General features: G+C 46.4%; 1 protein-coding gene and 1 long non-coding RNA gene across 6 annotated transcripts in view; both read left to right on the forward strand.

Moving 5' to 3' along the window:
- Positions 1–12,518, forward strand: part of PRDM16 (PR/SET domain 16) — a 455,494-nt gene extending 442,976 nt beyond the window's left edge. For 2 of the 5 annotated variants that reach the window (XM_083628521.1, XM_083628522.1), the window contains exons 15-17: positions 2,650–2,880; positions 4,397–4,571; positions 8,237–12,518. In XM_083628521.1, the coding sequence (XP_083484647.1) occupies positions 2,650–2,880; positions 4,397–4,571; positions 8,237–8,371 (541 nt within the window). In that variant the 3' untranslated portion in view covers positions 8,372–12,518. The remainder of the gene's footprint in view (positions 1–2,649; positions 2,881–4,396; positions 4,572–8,236) is intronic. The other 3 variants (XM_083628523.1, XM_083628524.1, XM_083628525.1) reach the window with 2 other exon arrangements.
- A 353-nt stretch (positions 12,519–12,871) lies between these two features.
- Positions 12,872–19,060, forward strand: LOC310768076. Its single transcript, XR_014551185.1, has 2 exons — positions 12,872–15,810; positions 16,080–19,060. It is a non-coding gene; the product is annotated as an uncharacterized lncRNA (long non-coding RNA).
- Positions 19,061–21,386: the final 2,326 nt, after the last annotated feature.

Here is a 21,386-nt window from a genome sequence, read left to right on the forward strand (position 1 = left end):
GGACCTGGCTTTCGTATGTGTGGGTTTTTGTTGTTGTTTTTTAATTACAAGCAGCTTCTGAGCTTGTTTAGACTATGTGATGAGATGCAGGGCTCACAGGAAGCTTGTGTGTTCCCTACCCTTAATTTTTTTAAACCTCACATTGACTTGGGGGGGGATATTTAATCTGCTTACGGACCAAGAGAAGAAATAAATAGGGTCCTTTTTGTACCCTGCACACAAATACACACACTCTCTCTCTCCATCCTACTAGGCAGTGCCAGTTGCAATTACGATCAGGCTATTCTGATCTTTCCAAATGCCATGTAATGTGAACATGGACATTTAAAAAAGAAAGAAAAAAATGCTTAATTTGTGTGGGTTTTTTGCATCAAGAATTCCATGTTTGGAGTGGGGCCCCCAAGTCAGACACTAATCATGGCATTTCTGATGGCTCTTGAGGGTTGATGCTTATTTTCTGTCTGGGACAATGTTGTTCCTGGATCCTGGTGGGCCTGTGGCAAAGATATCATCTGAATTAAGCATGGCAAGCTGTCAGCGCCGGGTTTATAGTCAGCCAAGCATACAGAACTTTGAAATGAGTGATGTCATTCAAGTTCCTTATTTATCTGGCATGGGCTGTGAACTTCTCCAGCTCAGCTGTGTTATATCGATTGAGTGTCATTTCCATCCAGCTTAGAATACAGGCCGTTTCAGAGCATCAGCGAAGATCCCTGGGAAATAAAAGTTTTCCATAGTGCCTTAAGTATACTATGGCAATTTCAAACACCATGCAAATTGTTGTTGCTGCTGCTGCTGCTTTTCTCACCAAGGGACTGGAAGCAACTTAACATTAAAGACAATTTAACTTCGTTAAACTTTCTATTTTTTCCCATCTTTTTTCTTGTTTTTCTTGTTTTTCTATTTTCTTTTTGTGTAAATTCTTTTTCCTTTCATAACAGAACAATGTGTTTGATTATGTGTGATTTTTAATGTGGAAATAAATATTATTTTAAAAAAAATCCATGAAAGATGATTAAGAGCAGCAAGTTATAATCTAAAAAAACAAACAGACCCAGCTATACAGATAAAAGGCAGCGCTTAATTATCCTACCCACTAAAAGAAGCCACAATTCCAATCCTTTCAAATTAAGGGCCAAAAGCCCAGGTAAAGAGAAGAGCCTTAAAAACAGGGGTGTACCTACGGACTGCTCAAGTCGGCCCACCAAGGGTGCAGACCCAAAGGGGTGCAAAATGTGTGTCTCTTCACTCTTGGTCAGAGTGACTAGCAGCCTGCCTGATACGAACTCTCCCAGCAGCTTTTCCACCGCTCCAGGCGGCCAGGCAAGGTGTGCAGGCTGTTCTGGGCTCCTTGGCAGAGAAATTTGGTCACCAGCAGGGGCCACTGCAGCTGCGCCTTTTCCCAGTGGCACTGTTAGATGTGTGAGTGGAGCACCCAGTGGAGCTTGGGGGGAAGAAAGAATGAGAGTGGGTGAGGAGTTGGAGGAGGGAATGGAAGAAGAAGAAGAAGAAGAGTTTGGATTTGATATCCCACTTTATCACTACCCAAAGGAGTCTCAAAGCAGCTAAGAATCTCCTTTCCCTTCCTCCCCCACAACAAACTCTCTGTGAGGTGAGTGAGGCTGAGAGACTTCACAAAAGTGTGACTAGCCTAAGGTCACCCAGCAGCTGCATGTGGAGGAGCGGGGAAGTGAACCTGGTTCACCAGATTACGAGTCTACCGCTCTTAACCACTACACCACACTGGAATGGGGGAGGCAGAAGGGAAAGCAGCAAACTGAGGGAGGAGGGAAGAAGGCAGACTGCACCGAGGTGGAGGAGGGGAGGCAGAACAGAGCAGACCTGACCCTGATGGTTATGGGGGAAGTCACTGGTGAATGCGGAAAGCGACAAAAAGCAAACTTTTTGAGTTTCTGGTCCATGGTCTCTCCTGACTTCAGAGCCACAAGGGAGCCTAGGTGTGCCTCTCCCTAAAAGTAGATCCATTAGTACCTGGGATGCTGTAAGGAGTGTGCTCAGTTGTAGCACATGAAGCTGTAGGCCGTGGGACGTGTACTTTCCAGGTAAAAAGCATAAGACGCAGGTGGCACCGTGGTCTAAATCACTGAGCCTCTTGGACTTGCCAGTTGGAAGGTTGGCGGTTTAAATCTGCGTGACGGGGTGAGCTCCTGTTGCTCTGTCCTAGCTCCTGCCAACCTAGCAGTTTGAAAGCACGCCAGTCCAAGTAGATAAATAGTTACCACTGTGGCGGGAAGGTAAACAGTGTTTTTGTGTGCTCTGGTTTCTGTCACAGTGTTCTGTGGTTTAGTCATGCTGGCCACATGACCCAGAGAGTTGTCTGTGGACAAACGCCAGCTCCCTCGGCCTGAAAGCAAGATGAGCGCTGCAACCCCATAGTCACCTTTGACTGGACTTAACTGTCCAGGGGTCCTTTACCTTTACCTTTTTACTTTCCTGGGCATTAGATATTCTCAAAGGAGCAGAGGTTAGGAAGGCATGTGGATGAGAAAATGTCCTAGCATATTTCTTATAACCCTGCAGCCGAAAAGCATCTTTACAAAGATGGGCATGACTCTCAAACTGAAAGTCATCTTTGCTCTCTGTTTACCGCAACCCCCCTCCAAAAACCTTTGCACTTGCAACCCACAGGCCTGAAATCCAGAATGCTGATGGCAACTCCCAGTGCCATGGCCTCGCAAATGACAAAACGGAGGATGTCGACGAGGAGGAGGAAGAACTGGAAGAGGAAGACGATGACAGCCTGACGGGAAAGTCGCAGGACGAGACGGCGTCGCCGACGACAGAGCCACAAGGAGGGTATGAGGATGAGGAAGATGAAGAGGCCACGTCCCTTACCATGAGTTTTGACCGCACCCGAAGGTGGGTGGGACAGGACTTTCAGTGTGTGAAGGGGGGAACGCCTGCTTTTCCCACCCCTCATTGGCAAGTCGTGGGGGGGGGGTCGTGAACCATCCATTTGGCGTGGCTATAGCATCCGCCCTAGAGGTGCATCGGTACCTCTGCAATGAAGGGAGTCTAGCTCAGCTCTCAGCATTGGCCTTGAGCTGCTGTGACAGGCAAAGCCACAGAACGTCATCAGCATCCCATGCAAGCTTCCGCAGGCTGCAGAGAGAGCCTTTGGGCTCCTTCACACATGTCCACTTCATCCAAGGTATCCAGGGACCATGGGAAGTGCAGTTCCCATGGGTCCCTGTATGCCCTGGCAGGCACGTCTAAGGTCCCCTCTAGCTTGTGTCCCTCCCAGCATGGATGAGAACTCTCAACCTCACGCAAACACACACACACATCTGGGAAATAAGGCATAGCCAATGTAGTATGGATCACCCAGCATTTTTCAGGAAAGACTGTGAGGCTCAATCCACTCATCAAGAGCATGGCAGTGTCTGAAACCCTCTATGCTCACCATATTTCACCTGCAGTTGGTGAGGCCCTTGCTGTTTTTGCTCCTCACCATGGCATTACCCTCAGGGAGCAAGGTGCTCCGGAGCCTAGGGGGAGCCTTTTGGACTCTTTTGTCTCCATTATGAAGCCCATAACTTTCAGCTACACACACACACACACATGCAAGCAGACACCCGCAGCTTCCTCCTCCTTGGTCTCAGTGCTGCCCTTTGTAGACCTCGGCAGGGAGGAGGATGGGAACAAATCTAGAACTGTTTGGCTGTCATTGGCTCTGGCGCCACCTGCTGTTGACCTCCCCGCCTTCTACCCTACCAGTCTGGATGGGCACCACCTGGTGCTGACACACCCCTATACAGGCAAGCAAGAGGCATTATCAGAGTGCAAGGACACAATCCCGCCAAGCAGAAGCATTTGGTGTGGGGGGGGCATAGCAGGAGCAATGGGGTCTAAGGGAGAATCCCAAGGGTTGCATTGTATAGCAGGGCCAGGGCAGGCACATCTGGCCTCTGGGCCTGAGCTTCCTCACCCCTGGCGCAAGGGGGCACTGAGAACCCCTTTGAGGCATCTCCAGGGAGAGCTCCTCAGCTGGGCAGTGAGACCAAATGGCGCATGCAGCACCACATGCCAGTGAGACGCCGTGCGATCCAAGCTCACACAGCCATGCCCACGCCATGCTTTGCTTGTTCCTCGGTGTCATTTGCAAGCACCTTGTCTGTCCGTCCATGTGCCTGTCTCTCCTTCTCTCTCTCTCTCTCTCTCTCTCTCTCTCTGTGTGTGTGTGTGTGTGTGTGTTGTGTGTGTGTCCCTCTCCCTTTAACACGTCCTGCATGTAGCTTCGGGGCAGCTCCTCCATGGCCTGTGCATGTTGTCAGCCCCTGCCCGAGTTTGGCGACGCTCACCTTGGCCCCGTTTGTGAACAGTCAGATGCGCTAACAGGTCCACCCCTCCCCTCCCCTCCTGGTCATTGGTACAGGTGTGTTGAGGAGGACGAAGCCGGCCTGTTAGATTTGGAGCAGTTACCGCAGTTTGGGAAGGGGCTGGATCTACGCAAGGCGTCCGAGGAAGCTTTTGAAGTTAAAGATGTGTATAACCCCACCTTAGACTCTGAGGCAATAAAACAGACTCTGTTCAGGCAGGCTAAAAATCAGGTAGGTGTACCCTTGGGGTATTTTCCACAGTTTTCCCTCTCATGGTGACGAAGGGGGTTCAGCCCGTTTGGTTTCCTTTCCTCGCTGAAGGTTCCCATGAGCAGTGGCCAACACTGGGAACTCGCAGCCAAGCAGTGGCAGGTCCCGCAAAACATTATAGGGGCATGTTTTCATCAGGATTTTTGGGTTGGGTTGCCTACCACTCTAACCTCAGAGGCGATGGTGGGAAGGACGAATGGGTCAACCTGCACGGCCAATTTCTCTCGGGTTTTATAGGCTGAGCCAGTGTTTTGAAGATTTGCTGTGGGGAGCGGTACCAAGAAAATGCATCAAACATGGACATGAGTTGCTAGAAATTTTGAGGTTCTTTTTCTCGGTGGTGGGGTAGGTTGCATACCTTACTTACAGGAGAGGTAGCCTTGGGTAGATGGTTTGGTGGTGGGGTTTTTAATTTCACTTTTTTAATAAGTCCGAGAACTTGCCAAGTGCAATTGGTAGCCAGCAAACCTCCCTGTCTTACCGCATCCTTCAAAATTCCTTCCAGCCACGTGGCTGCTTCTGCACTAGATCACCATGAAATGCTAGTGGCTAGAAGGAATACAGAAGGCTGTGGAGCAGGACCAGCCAATGTGGTCCCCTCCAGATGTTTTTGGATACCAGCCTCCATCACCCCTGTTGATTGAGGATGAAGGGAGTCGTAGCCCAAGCAAACCAGGAGGTCACTACCTTGCCTACTCCTGCTGTAGGTCATGGGGTGGAGAATCTGTGGCCCTCCAGATGTTGCTGGAATAAAACTCCTATCATCTCTTGCCATTGTCCATGCTTGCTGAGGCCCATGGGTGTCCAACCACTTCTGGAGGACCATTGGTTCTCCTGCCCTGCTTTAGAGAGACCAAGATGCTCGCTGGCCATTGAATTATGGAGAAATAGGTTCAACCCAGCATTTGTTTCATACTGCCATAGCTTGCCCCTCCTCACCTTGAAAAAGAAGAAGCAAGAATCCTTGGCAGGAGCATTGGTGAAATGGCAGAGATCCTTTCAACTGCCTCTCAGATCACCACTCATTTCTTAAACTCAAGAAACATTGCTTTGCAAAGTGCAAAGTTCTGTTGAGAGCCCAGCTATCCACCTTCTCAACTTGTTTGAAGACCACCCTCTGCATCGATACAGGTACAAATTTGGGTGGTGGTCTTGCGGGTTGCCGCCAGCTGAGTTCTGCTCAGAGAAGACCCATTGAAATGAACAAGTCTACGTTCTTCATTGCAATGGTCCCTATGGAACACAGCCCCAGTATTCATGCACCCTGTCACAGCATCCCTGATCCTGGGGAGATTTGAGGTCCGTGAAAATTCTCTCTCATAGCTCCCCCTAGCCTTTCTTCCAAGACCTGCAGTTATGAAGGTTTTTACCTGGGAAGATAGAATTGCTGTTTAAACCATTTTAAGTTTGTAGGAAAGACCCTCCCTGATGGTAGCTGCAGAGAACCTCAAGCTCCCCTACTTTTGTTTTGTGTGGGAAACTTAATTATCATGTTCTTGTTTGTTGAGAAAGAAAGGGAGGTCTCATTTCCTGTTTCCATGCATGTCTCTTTGTCTTTGTCTTTTTAATACTAATATGCTGAAAACCTACTAATTTTTTATGGACTTTGTGTTCTCTGTTCCTGTTTCCCTGCAATTTCAGTCTTGGTTTTTACAGAGGGCTCCTGTTGTTGCTTTGCTACAATGGTATATACACCAACACAGAATTGTGATTTGGCCAAAGGCAGTAGAGCTGAGAAGGAGGGAGAACACAGGATTTCATTTCCCAAACCTAAACCTTTTTTACCATTCACTCTGAGGTCCATCCTCCTCTTTTCCTAGTGAGGAACTCTGCACACATCTCCCTGGATTCCACGGTCAACATTTGTTATTGGATCTCAGTAGGATGGGGAACACAGGACATTGTTTCCCCTGACCACACTTTTCTGATACTGATTCTGATCAGTCAGTCTAGTGGAAACAGCACCCTCTGGTTGGATGGCCATGTGTCAGGGATTATTTAACTGTGATTCCTTCATTGCAGAGGGGGGTGGACTAGATGGCCCTTGGCGGTATCTTCCAACTCTACAGTTTCTATGGAAAAACCCTCTCCCCCTGTATTCCAGAGCAAGGACAACCTAAGAACTCATCCAGTTCAAGCAGTGGTGCCATCAGGGGGCAGAGGTCCAGGGATGCCCCACTCAGCAGAAATGAGTAGGGTGCTAGCTTTCTCGGGCTCAAGGGCCACATTGCCACCTTCCAAGCCCCCAGAGGCTGCATGCCAGAGGTGGTGAGTGTGGCTTAAAAATCAGCATGGCCACCGCTCAGTTGGCATGCATAGACACACCAGAGCAGGTGGGAGGCAGGTCATCCCCTTCCCCGTCCATCCAATCAATTATTTGGTGCAGGGCAAGGGGGCAACCTCAGTCAGGAAGTGAGGGAATAAAGCGAGAGCGCACATGCCAGAGGATGAGATGTGTAAACTGAGCCACTCTGATTTCCCATCTCACCCCCCACCCCAAAATCAAGGGTACCCAACATGATACATTCAAGAGGCTACTGAACTGCAACTCCCATCATCTCTTGGCCATATGGGCTGGAGTTCATGGGAGACAACCTTGGCCGCCACTGATCAGAGTAGATGCATAAAAATTAAGAGACCTTGGGCAGTCGTGCCCGTTCCCTTCGCTGGGTTGCATTCAGTGCTAGCCCTGCTCAAAAGAAACCCACTGACATTGGCGGGCATGACCCAATTAGTTCTATTGATTCCAGTGGGTCTACTCTGAGTAGTTGGCTACAAGCCAGCAGGGGTATATTTTGAGCGTGAAGAAAGCCAGACACAACTCTTGAAGTCCGGCAACATCTGGAGAGCACAGTGCTTGCTACCATAGGTAAAGGTAAAGGGACCCCTGATCATTAGGTCCAGTTGTGACTGACTCTGGGGTTGCGGCACTCATCTCGCTTTATTGGCCAAGGGAGCCGGCGTACACCTTCCGGGTCATGTGACCAGCATGACTAAGCCACTTCTGGCAAACCAGAGCAGCACACGGAAACACCATTTACCTTCCCGCCGGAGTGGTACCTATTTATCTACTTGCACTTTGACGTGCTTTTGAACTGCTAGGTTGGCAGGAGCTGGGACCAAGCAACAGGAGCTCACCCTGTCACAGGGATTCGAACCGCCGACCTTCTGATCGGCAAGTCCTAGGCTCTGTGGTTTAACCCACAGAGCCACCCGCGTCCCTAATCCCATGCAAAAACACGCCGCACCACCAGGAAAGTGCTCTTGCACCAAAGTCCCTTGAAGCGAATGGGGATGACATTTGTTTATCATGACTACATTTATGCCCCGCCTTTCCTTTAAGGAGCTTAAGATGGTGTGCGTCATTCCTCTTCTCCTATTTCGTCCTACAACAACCCTGTGAGGTAGGCCAGGCTGAGAGACTGTGCCCCCTTAGTAGCCTCACAGCTGAGTGAGAGATTTCAAACCTGAGCTTCCGGGTCTCAGCCCAGCCCTCTAACCACTACACCGCACTGCCTTTCTTAGACTCCTGACACACACACACTTTTCTTTGCTGACAAAGATCTGACCAGCATGTATTGATGCCCTCTTTCCCTCGCTGTGTTTTTCTTCTCTTCCCCCCCTAGGCTTATGCAATGATGTTGTCCCTTTCTGAGAACACTCCCCTCCATCCTTCTTCCCAGAACTCTCTGGATGCTTGGTTGAACATGGCAGGTGCTGCTTCTGAGCCAGGAGGCTTCAGCGCCGTCGGTCATCTCTGAGAGGCTGGAGGAGAAGGCGCCCGGCCCGAGATCCCAAGCAAGGAGGCCGAGGTGCCACACGTCTCCCCTCTCAGACCTTCTGGTCAGCAGCGGAGGACTGGACAGGAAGCCCTCGGGGCTCACCCACCCACCACCGGGAGAAGGAACCCACCACAGACAGCTCGTTCCCTGTTTCGTCGGACCTAGGAAACCACCACCGCAGCAGACCCAGGGGCCTGCCATCTCTCGGACGCATAGTACATCCCAGGAGCGAAACTTGCTTCCTGCATTGGGCTGGGAGGGGGGGGAGACCAGGTGCATTTGTCGTTAGCAAATCCAGTCGTGCCCTACCTTCTCACGTTACAGACCGTGTTGCTGAGCCAGCAAAAACCTCCTTGTAAACAACCCCACCCTACCCCACATGAAGTCCCTTGACCCTCGTATCCAGTTCTGCTAAGAAGAAGAAAACGACGTTCTAGGCCAGGTCCTATTCCAATGAAGTCACTGGAGTTCTGCTGAGATTAGGACTTCTGTTGAGTTTTGTTTGCTTCCTTCCCCCTCTTAAAAAAAAGAAAAAAAGGTGTCGAGTTCCTTTCCCTCATCTTAGGTGAACCCTTCTTTGGATGGCCTCTCTGTGGGTGATAACCTCTCTTGCCCCCCAGTGGTTGCCTTTTGCAAAGCTTGTTGGCATACTTTTTTAAAGGAAAAAAAACCCTCTGTAACTCCGGTTTACAGCCACCCATTGCCACTTCTCTTGAGGGGTTTTCACATGTTACGTTCGACGACAAGTGCACAGTCTTTCTGGCCCGGGGTGCACATCTACTGAGCTGTACACTTGTATGGTTATTCACATGTAACAACCAAGGAGTGTACCGTCTGTGTGTGCAAGTCACAATTTTCCACACGCACGGTGATCGCTGTGTTCAGCATAATGTGTGGAACAAGCCACGCATTATGTGAAGTTCTGATGCTGAGCTGAGGATCAGCTGGGGCTGTGGAAGGAAACTTTGTGTATGGCCTTCACTATCCCACCTGCCCAGGTTCTGCTTATGATGGAAAACAGCCTGTAAAAGTTTGAAATGGGCAAGAGAGGTGCTATGTAATTTCCCTCTCCTGTTGCACGGCCAGAGAACAGAATTACTCCCCTATAGCTTGAAGTAGTTAAGGTTCTGGACTTTGTGGTGGTGGGGAGAACAAAAGCAGCTCCTCTGATAAATGGGGCGTACAGACCCTCCTTCCCTCTGACCCGAGAAGCATCGCAAGTCTTACAGAAATTCCTTTTGCTTCCCTTTGAACTCCTCTGTTTGCTTGTTTTGGTCTGCCAGATTGCCAAATCTGCCTTGCAGTTGCGCTTTCAGTGGAACTTTGACAGCAGCTTCAACAGGTGTGGATCGGGGCCACTCCTGGGGTTCTTAAAGTAGGACCTGGGGGCATCAATCAAAGCATCTTGCTAGGGTCCAGCTCCACAATTTTTGCCCCCCCCCCCAGGAATGGGCTGGCAACCTCTCTTGCAGACTGTGGCAGCAGAGTTTTGCACAGAGACCTGGCAGAGGTCAAACCGTGAGTCTCGTGCCAACAGGTGGGAAGTCTCAAGTCTGTTGCCAGGTCAGCTCCCATGCAGAACACCAGACTTCGCCAGTTGGGTGCCATCCAGATGTTGTGGTTACGACTCCCACCCAGCACTGGGAGTTGTAGTCCAAAACATCTGAAAGGCACCAGATTGGCAAGAGGCTGTTGGCAAGAAGACAAGGTCCCAAGACAACACCATCCAAAGCCAGCCTTATTCCTCTCTCCGCAAACTTCTGCATTATAAAGGGGCAACCTTCCGCACCATATTCCAGAACCACTATTTAAACTCATTCCTAAAGCAAGGACAAATAGTATTACGAGGGTGTCTGATTGGTTTTTGTTTATTTTTGTTTGCAGATTTTCAGTTCTGATTCCCTCCCGTCCAGTGCCAATGTTTTCAAATCATCTCTAGATCAAGTTCCAGGACACAGAAATAGTATTGAGACCTTAATGCCGTATTGTTGTGAGTCCAGCATTCGCTTTCCTTAGGGTTCATCCAGGTTTAGGGGTTTTTAGAGTACAGGGTTGGTTTTTAGAGTAAGTTTGGGCAAGAGGGGTAATTATCAGGTGCTCAGGTCTTCCTGTAGTTGCTGCCAAGGCAGGAACTAGACAATAGGGCAGAGGTTGCCAAAGAGGTGCCCGTGGGCACACATCTGCCCACAGAGGTCCTTCCTGCTACCCATGTGACCCCCTCCCCAGTTTCAAGTTCAGCTTGGAAGCAGCATTCTGTGGTAACCAATAGCATGCTATGGTTGTGTCTGCTGGCTTGTGGGGTGTGCAGCACCTGTGAGTTATCTCTGGCTTGCAAATGGGCCCCATGGCTCCCCAAAGCTTGGTGACACCTGCATTGTGGCAGGCCGGAAGTGATTGTACTGGAGGAAACATTAAGATGGGTGTTTCTCCTTCTCTCTCTCTCCCCTCCCCATCCCAGTATTATCTAATGGGTGGGGAGAATGTGAAACAACATAAGCAACATCCTGTATTTATTTCTGTCCCTGTTGTACTTCAAAATTCGTACTTCACGAATTTTTGTTTTACGTGGCGTTACAGGGAGGAGGGAACCAGACAGCCAGGGTTACCGATTGCAGGCAAAAGGCACCACCTTGTAGATAATATCAAGCTCTGACTTCAGAAACCACCTCATCTTCCCATCTCTGTGTTACTGTACAGTCATACCTTGCTTCTCAAATGCCTTGCGAGTCACACATTTTGGTTCCCGAACGCCACAAACCCAGAAGTGAGTGTTCCAGTTTGCGAACGTTCTTTGGAACCCGAACGTCCAACTCAGCTTCTGTGGCTTCCAATTGAGTGCCGCAAACTCCCGCAGCCATTCGGAAGGCGCGCCTTGGTTTTCAAACATTTTTGGAAGTCGAACGGACATCCGGAATGGATTACGTTCGGGTGCCAAGGTACGACTGTACTGGAGCCTTTGCATTCTGAAATAGTTGGCTCTCCCATCTCTTTCTTTTCCCACTGATCACTCTGCACCATGCCCTTCCTTCTATAATTGCCCGTGCGCTGTAAAAAGGAGTTTCTCACAATGGCATAAACTTAGATCAGCTTTATTATTCCAGTTTACCTATCCTGGCTCCCCACCTCCCACCCCAAGTATATTGGGAACTGTGGTTTGGTCAAGGTGATACTCTGTCAAAGAGATTGCTAGGTCTCCTGGCAGCGCTATGTTTCCCTGGGAGAAAGGAAATATCCAGAAGTCATTTCCAAGTCTTGAAGCTAAGTGTCTATCTGATGCCTTAAGGACTGTATGCAATCAAGTCCTATTCAGAATTGGATCCAAGTTAGTAATTAATTTCAGCCAGTGTTGTCTGAATAAGATGAGCATTGGTTGGATAAAAATTTCAGGTGCCAGGGTACCTTCTCACATGCATTATCATTCATATATTTTCAAGTTTTGCTTTTAAAGGCCATCTTTTTTGAAAAAAAGAGAAGAAGCTTACAACTTTAAGTCTTGTCAATAAATTGGAAGGCAGCCATTTTTTTAAAAAAAGGTACTTCTACTTACACCCTCCCGCAAAACCCTAAATCTCCTAAAACCTAATGACTCCAGTAATAGGGTTGCAATAGGTCCTCTATTTCCAGGACATTTCCTCTTTTTCATGGGTCTGTAAAATGAGAGTCGTCACAGACATCCATTGTTAAAAGTAGAAGCTGGCAAATGTGTCCTCTTTTTTGCTCTTCAAAATATGGCAACCCTAAATTAGTTGGGACTTTGCAGAGAGTGGGGGCAAAGGACACACCTGAGCTGAACTGAAATTTTTCAGAGGACATTTTTCAGAAATAATATTTTGAGATTTTTTATTTTCTCACCTCCCTAGGGGGGGAGAGACTAAATACTCTCCATCGTTATTCATTTGCAGGTCTGTTTTTTTGTTTAAGTTTTAGTACCTTGCTGGTGGTGACCACTGTTTGTATCACATAATGTCCCAGAATTGTGTATTTTTGGGGTGTACAAAGTGGTGGTTATGCTGACAGCACAGATCTTAAATTTCCATGGCAAAAAAAATCCCCAAATCCTTAAGAAAAAAAGAAAGACATTTTCGAATTTCTCCTCTCCCTGGAGAATTCTGTCAAAATGGTCCCCCGCCACACCTCTTTCTTTCTTTCTTTCTTTCTTTCTTTCTTTCTAAAATGCTTTATTAACTCACTAATGCATTGAGATAAATCAGAAGTTTTGTTACAAATAAAATACAATTAGGGTTTCCTAAAGTACAATAACATTGTAAGAAACTCAGAGCAGCATAAAAGTTCAACGTTGTCCCAAAGTGCATAATGGTTGACTTATGCAAATTCTTTTTTGAATATATTAACTTGAATATATTAACATGCAGCTGCTGGGTGACCTTGGGGTAGTCACGCATCTCTGAAGTCTCTCAGCCCCACTCACCTCACAGAGTGTTTGTTGTGGGGGGAGGAAGGGAAAGGAGATTTTTAGCCACTTTGAGACTCCTTAAGGGGAGTGAAAGGTGGGATATCAAGTCCAAACACCTCTTCTTCTTCTTCTTCTTCTTCTTCTTCTTCTTCTTCTTCTTCTTCTTCTTCTTCTTCACAGAAGACGCAGAGTCATTTAGAGTGGATGCCTAGCTTCCTCTTCTGCCACGCTGCCAAGCAGTGTTGAGTGTAACTGGTGAAGGCTGGTTCACTTAGGCAAAGAGGCCACTGGCCCACCAACCTCCGTCTGATCTTAGCCAGCCCTTGCCTACCTGCCTCCTTACTTAACAACCAGCCCAGGGGACAACACTGCTTGTGCCTTCTAATCCCACCTGTCCCAATTAGCCACCACTGAGTATAGCAGTGTTGGGGGGTTGTAAACCTTCCCCTGGGATGCATCTGGCATTCCTGCTTTTGCATGGCCAGGAAGTCTGGGAAAAAGCATCCTTATCTGGGAATTGTCCGTGAACAGGTTGCGAAAAGCCACTCTTAACATTCCATTCCTTGGCACTTCCCCTTATGCTTCTTTCTACAAAGCAAATCATCCCATTCACGTGGGCTGTGTGTTCAAACAGGGGCCAAATTTTTATATATAGAAAAATAAAAGACTATTGGGGTATTCTATAGTGGATTTTTCTTTAATCTGTATATAGCTTGTAATTTTTTTAAAAAAAGAAGAGAGGAAAACACACACACACACACTTATTTTATTTCTTCCTTAACAGTATTTTATTATTATATTATATATATATATATATATTTGGCGTTAGATATCATTATTGTGGAAAAAATAATAATGTTAATATAAGTAACTAGTGAAGGACCAAAACGGTGTATAATTAAAAGCTATTATGCCATATGACCAATAAATAGGACGTAGAAGGGTGAATTGTTTTCCATTATTAATTAATTGTTTTTATCATTGTCAATGTGCCAAATGACCCATAAGTAATGAAAGGGCTAATCTGGCAGCCAGCTTCCCAGACAATCATATGCTGCGTCTAATTTGGTTTCTTAAAAATAATCACCATAATATTTCTATCATATTTGCATTTAGAATTAAGTGTTCTATTTATTTTCTAGGGTAGTTTGGTTTGGCAAAACAAGGTGGGAGGCAGAAGAAAATTGCAATTATAAATATCTATATTTAAAAAAAAACAACCTGCACAATCACACATGTGTGAGTTCTGCGTCAGAGAATGCCACCCGAAACAGAAATCACGCCAGCAATTATGAGCAGTATTCACTAGCAGGGCTTTTCTTTTCTCCACAAACCTTAGTTAAATAATTACGTTCTTTTCTGCATTTGTTTGTTTTTTTGTTTCCCTTTTACCAAAATGCATTGAAATTAATTGTGTGAATAATCATGTATGTTTTGGCCATAGCGAGATGAATAATGTAGGACTTAGTGGAAGCCAGACTGCAGCAGAACAGAGATAGCGACGATTGCAGTTAGATGGAAACCATGGCCTCCTCTTGACACACCGACTCCTAAGCACCCAAACCGCAAATGCCTAAGAACAGTCCTTGAGGTGTTCTGTATTCAAGTCAGATGGCATTTATTTCAAGTGTGCCACTTACATTAGAAGATACCAATAATTATTATTGTTTTAGGAAGTCCTCCCTCTCCTCCCCTCCCCACCACCAAAGTCCTGCTTGTATTTTTGGTCTGATCTGAGCAGTTTTCAGCTGTCCTCCAAAGTTCCCCACATGTCATGCTGTGCTGTGTGCAGGAGGTGATGTTTCCCACGGGTCTCTTGACATGCTGGCCACTACTGCTTGGGCGGGTGCACTGAGTGCAGAATTCTAGCAGACGAGCCTTTGCTGTTGCCATGAGCTTTCTGAACTTTGACACCAGTATTCAAACCCCGTGAAACGTCGAAGATTCTTTTGTTAAGTTTTTACAGTGGTACCTCGGTTTTCTAGCATCTCAGAAGCCGAATGTTTCGGTTTCCGAATGCCGAAAAGTCAGAAGTAATCGCTTCCGTTTTCAAACACGCCTTGGAAGTCAAACGGCTTCCGCAGCGTGTTTTCCATTAATTTTTTTCCCAATTGAACTTGCAGCCCAGCCTTTTGTGCCTCGGTTTTCGAACGTTTCAGAAGTTGAACGGTCTTCCGAAACAGATTACGTTCGAGAACCAAAGTAACACTGTAGGTTTAAATTTGACAGATAATTGCCCTATGTTTCTTCCCTCCCACCCTGCAATGCTGTTACAGACATGCTTCTATGAAAAGGCGTGAACTGGGTGTTGTGGTGTCTCGACCGGGCTCCTTAGATGCTGATGTATCCTGCCCAGCTCCACCTGTGCTGTTTGAATATAGGAGAGAGAGGGCAGGTGCTAAGCTTGTAACTCTGGAAGACCAGAATGATCTTGCTAATGGGATATCTAAGGAGGAAACCACCCCCTTCAACTCATGTTTACTGGCACTTTTCACGCATCCTGAGTGTGAATTTGGGCAATCCTAGAGAGCAGAGAATTCTGGATGGAGTGAAGTGCCTGCTCTGTCCAGTGCCCCATTCCCCAGGCTCAATATCCTGGTGTCTGTATGCGTAATAATACTGATCTCCATCTCCTGTTCATTCCACCATTGTTGCCTCTCTGTCAGTGTGCCCCTCAAAAAACCTGGTTGGCTATTTTTCTGGATTGTTTCACAAACGTGTGCTTCAAGAGCATATATCTCGAACTGCAAACAGCTTGGTGATTTCCCTAAGGTGCCCAAAATGTCGGGTTGGGTCAAGGAATAGGAAGCAGCATTCGACACCCGCTAAAAGATACTGTCTATAATATGTCAATGATTTGGTGGAGGGATGCAGGGGAATGTCCCTGAAGTGAGTCAGTGGAACCTGAAAATGTAGTTGAGATGGGGTGAAAGTGTGGGTCAAGGCATTTGCATTCCTTTGTAACCAAAATTAGACCCCTTGCTCTTTCAAGAGAGCCAGTGTGGTGTAGTGGTTAAGAGCGGTAGACTCGTAATCTGGTGAACCGTGTTCGCTTCCCCGCTCCTCCACATGCAGCTGCTGGGTGATCTTGGGCTAGTCACACTTCTCTGAAGACTCTCAGCCCCACTCACCTCACAGAGTGTTTGTTGTGGGGGAGGAAGGGAAAGGAGAATGTTAGCCGCTTTGAGACTCCTTCGGGTAGTGATAAAGCGGGATATCAAATCCAAAGTCGTCGTCTTCTTCTTCAAGCCATTAAAGGGGCCAGCAAACAAGGCAGGAAAGTTGAAACAGAATTAGATGGTTATGTTGCGAAGCTTGGCAGCAAGGAAGCACTGTGATTGCCAAGGTGCATTTTATGTTGCAAACACAACCCTTCCCCCCCCCCCGCTGCCTATATAAAACCAGCACTTAAGGAGAGGCTGTGGCTCAATGGGTAGCACACCTGCTTGGAATGCAGAAGATCCCAAGTTAAATCCCTGATATCTCCAGGTTGGGCTAGGAAAGGCTCCTACCTGGTGAAACCCTGGAAAGTTGGCATCCCTGAGGTAGATGGACCAACGGTCTGACTCAGTATGAGGCAGCATCATGTTAGAATTTCGCAAGATTATTTTCTCTGTGTGTGGAGAAGCCTTCGAGTTCCCCCAATCCTGTGTTTAGGGTGACGAATTATGAAAAGCACTTGCTCAGTGGGAAGAAACCCCCCCTGACTCCCCAAAGAGGGTCTCTTGCCCAAAGTCTCATGGCAAATGAACTACAGCTGCACCACAGGGCAACTTCTGCAAAGGACGTTTCTGATGGACTGTACCCATGTACAAATTTAGGCACCAATAAATACCATAATGAACCACAGAAAAAGCACTGGATTGAGTTTCTCTCCGTCGTACTGCAAGCTACTGACTTAAAACATTCATTATTTTAATATGCTGTAATTTTTTTGTGTGTGTCGTGGTCTGAGGGAGCGGGGAGGGAGGGAAGGGAGGGGATGATGCATCATGGTGTAGAAGCTCACAAAAAATAAACGAATGAAGGATTTGCGCCGCTTTGCCAATGAGAATGTGGGCTCGAAACATTTCCTTCTATAATGGTCAGTAGGTGTCCTTCACAAACCCGTCAAACTGTTTCCCTGTATATTTAACAGATACTGTGATTAAAAGGTTTTGTTTCGCCTTAATCGAAGTGTATTTTCTTTTCTTTTTCAACTCTTTCCCCTCGCTGTCTCTGATTCCTCAGTCGTTGATACCACTTTCAGAACGATGTATGATTTATTATTATTTTTTTGTAAGGAAAAATAAAAAAACAAACGGCAGCTTTGCTTCTTCCTCCCTAACAGGCAATTCACAGAAGATCAAAAGATTCTAAAGCCATTTCTTAGAGGGCAATATCTACACCAGAGACTGAAGCTGCAGTTCTGCAACCCACTTACCTGGGAGTAAGCCCCATTAAACACAGTGGAACGTATCTCCAAGTAAACATGCCTCAGATTGCACTGGAAGGCTGCAATCCTATACACCAGTGGTGGGCAGGTGGTGAATCAGTGTTAACACAGGAAAAGTAACAACACACAAGTTGCTTTTAATTATTTTCTGAGACGAACTAATTTTGTTGTTGTTGAGAAAACTAGTAGTGCATTTGTGTATGAAAAGATTCCTGCATGACCTGGAAATATATCCTCAGACTGAGGCTGTGACAAGAGCCCTCCAAGTCCTTAATAGCACCGCCATTTTGCAACTGGCCCTGGCTAGTGGATCTCAGGAGCAGCAGTATGGTGCAATGGTTAAAGATTGTTGGACTAGGACCTGGGAGAACAGGGTAAAAAATCTCTAGTCAGCCATGAAGCTCCTCACTTTGGGCCAGTCACTGTCTCTTAGCCAAACCTCCCTCACAGGTTTGTTGTGAGGTAAAATATGGAGGAGAACCATGTATGCCGTTTGAGCTCCTCGAGGAAAGTTGGCGTGCAAATGCAACAAAGAAATAAAAAGTGCTAGGGAAGGAAAATGGATTCATCAGACTTGAACTCTGCCCGCCTCTGCTGTATATGGTTTACCTGGGAATCGCTCTGGTTGAAATCAATGGGGCTTATGACTGAATTGGACAGAATTGCACTTTCAGTGGCTTAACACTAGCCGTTCCATCTCCCCAGGGTTCCTTGGGAACTGTAGTTTGCTAAGGCTGAGAGTCTCTAACCAGAAAGTCTCAGCATTCACAGTAAACTAGCATTTCCAAGATTTTGGGGAGGCAGCCAATGCAATTAAAAACTGACATATGTTTCTAGTGTAGATATGCCTCGTTGTCTTAGCTTGTCTTTCTCTGCGTCTTCAGAATGCAAGCTTTTTTTCCAAAAAAGCCCACTGCCTACCTACAAAAAGATGTAATTTTTTCATGTTTTTTAAAAAGAACCTTATATATATAAATGGTAGCAAGGATTATGATTTGTGTATCTGTCCTCATCTTCCTGTTCTTATCCCATCCTCCTGCCGTTGTTACAGTATACACGTTTGATCTAGGATATTTCATTTCTTTTAGAACTGTATAGTCTCTCTCCCCCTCTCTCTCTTGCTTTTTTTTTTTTAATCAATTGTAAATGTCTGGTTTTTTCAAATAATGTTTTTAAAACACTGCGAAAGAGGAAGGTGCTAGTTCCTTAGCATTCTGGAGTGTATATTGCTTCTATTCTGTTTATAAGTAAAAAAACAAAACAAAACTGTGCATGACTTGTGTTTAGCAGTCATTATTGTGTCCGTTTGTGAAATTTTTATTAAAAAGGAAAAAAAAATTTAGTAGATGCACTTATGTATATGTGATTAGGGGTTTTGTTTCATTTTTCCCCCTCCGTTGTTGTTTCGTTTGGGGATTATTATTATTATTATTATTTGTTCTTTTTTTTGAGTTGGGGCTAGAAGCCTTGAACTGCCAAGGAAAATTTTAAATAAGTGGCAGTTATTAATTAATACGAAATCGCTTTGTTGGGAGAATAAATAAAGTAAAAAAAATAAAAAAGAGGTGATGTGTAGAATATAATTAAAATAAAAGGCGATTTTTTTTGCAAAAATTTCACTTTGATGCTTGTGATAAAAAGATGAAAAACAAACAATGTACTTGTGTAGAGAAATTCCTTTAAAAAAATAATGACTAGAAAGCGCTGATTTTGAGGTTAATGCTGTAGAATAGGAATGTATACCAAATGTAATCTTTCCAATGCTACAACGGATTTATACATGAGATTGATATGCAATAAACCTGTGTGCTTTTTTAAAGGATGCTCCTCTGCATTTTCTTGGGATCCGTACAAAGCGATGAAAATAAGTTGAATGTATAATGAATACTATTTACAGTCATACCTCATGTTGCGTCCATTTCATGTTACGTTCTTTAAGGTTACGTCCTGTGGCAACCCGGAAGTACCGGAAAGGGTTACTTCCGGGTTTCACCACTTACGCATGCACAGAAGCGCAAAATGATGTCACGCACATGCGCAGAAGTGGTGAATCGCAACCTGCATGTGTGCAGAGTGCCCCTGCAGGTTACGCTCTTTTCATGTTGCGAATGGGCCTCCGGAAAGGATCCCGTTCGCAACCAGAGGTACCACTGTACTGGGCAATGAGTCTGGGTCCTTGGTTTTTGCATTTGGGGGGGGTCTATTCTCTTTACAGTTGGGACAACAGTCAAGCAACCTTTCTTTTTGCCACCATTATATATTGTTTGGGACGCAGGTGGTGCTGTGGTTTAAACCACGGAGCCTAGGACTTGCCAATCAGAAGGTCGGCGGTTCGAATCCCCGCAACGGGGTGAGCTCCTATTGCTGGGTCCCTGCTCCTGCCAACCTAGCAGTTCGAAAGCACATCAAAGTGCAAGTAGATAAATAGGTACCACTCCGGCGGGAAGGTAAACGGCATTTCCGTGCGCTGCTCTGGTTCGCCAGAAGCGGCTTAGTCATGCTGGCCACATGACCCAGAAGCTGTACGCTGGCTCCCTCGGCCAATAAAGCGAGATGAGTGCCGCAACCCCAGAGTCGGCCATGACTGGAGCTAATGGTCGGGGTCCCTTTACCTTTACCTATATATTGTTTAATACTCTATGACTGTGAAAGAAGCCCTGGTTATATCATACTTACAATGGCAGCGGGTACCAAAATGCTCTGTGAGTGGGTACCTGAAGGGAAGCAGTTCTAGGATTTGGAATCTCTCCCCATTGCTGGACTCCTCTGTCTAGATTTCTTTTCTGTACAGCTTTCCCTGCCCCTTGCTATTTTTGATAGGATAACGGTTCACTTCTGCCCATTTGCTGTTCTCTATTGTGACACACGACATCCTATGTTTGCGTTTGCTACAATTATATAAAAGCTTTGTGCCTCCTTTGTTCGAGGTTTGGTTCTTTTGGAGAGATCCAAACTAAGACTCACTTGTTGCAGCTTTGAATATACCTTTTTTTTTACTTTCCCACCCATTATCCCTTGCCATTGGCCAAGGAGGGACACCGTTTTGAGCTTTTGTTCTGGTAACAAAAATGAACGCAGCTGTTATGGACGGCGTTTGAGGCATCTGCCCAACTCAGAAGGCCCATAAAGAAAAGGATTGTTGTTGGGAGGAAGAGAATGCTCACATGTAGTTCATCTGCATCCCGGCTGGAAAAAAATACCCTAAATCAGTCATGTGACCAGACAGACCCTTGTAGCCAAGGCTTATCCCTCTCTACAAAAAAGCCCTCCCCTTGTTGATGACGCGTAAGAGGAAATGAATTTGGAGGCAGTGGGTGAAAATTTGCCTGCATATTCTGCAACTCAGTGGTATGAGCCAGGTATGATACGCCAGTCCCCACACCCCAGAAGTTGCTGGACTTACATAATCCTTGGCCATACTAGTTGGGAGTCCAGTGGCAGTTTGTAGGCACCAGCTTACCCACCCCTGGTGAAGGCAATATGCAGGGATGTTGTTCTCTAAATTTTGTTTTAGAAGTAGGCAAGAAGAAGAGGAGGAGGAGGAGGAAGAGGAGGAGTTTGGATTTGATATCCCGCTTTATCACTACCCGAAGAAGTCTCAAAGTGGCTAAAATTCTCCTTTCCCTTCCTCCCCCACAACAAACACTCTGTGAGGTGAGTGGGGCTGAGAGAAGTGTGACTAGCTCAAGGTCACCCAGCAATATGGAGGAGCAGGGAATCGAACCCAGTTCACCAGATTACGAGACTACCACTCTTAACCACTACACCACACTGGCATGGTTCTCTGACACAGGGTAAACCATGCTTGGGAGCGCATAGGTCACCTTTGCATGCTAGCTGCCTACCTATCAGAGTTTTATCCTACTTTTCCTACAAGGAACTGGGGGTGGCTTCTAAGAGAACGCCCTCCCTCCCTCTTAATCCTCATAACAACCCTGTGAGGTAGGTTAGCTTGAGAGACAGTGACTGGCACAAGGTCACTCAATACATTTTGTGGCTGATGTCTGACTCTGAGCACTACACTGCACTGTTAGCAGGGGTCCCGGGAAACAAGTGGCTTGCACCCTGGGGAAACTGCATTTCCCAGGGACACTCGTACTTAGATTGCTGCAGTGAGTTCCACATTTAACTCCTACTTGGAAAAA

Source organism: Podarcis filfolensis, assembly GCF_964270895.1.
Source record: "Podarcis filfolensis genome assembly, chromosome: 8".
NCBI lineage: Eukaryota > Metazoa > Chordata > Lepidosauria > Squamata > Lacertidae > Podarcis > Podarcis filfolensis.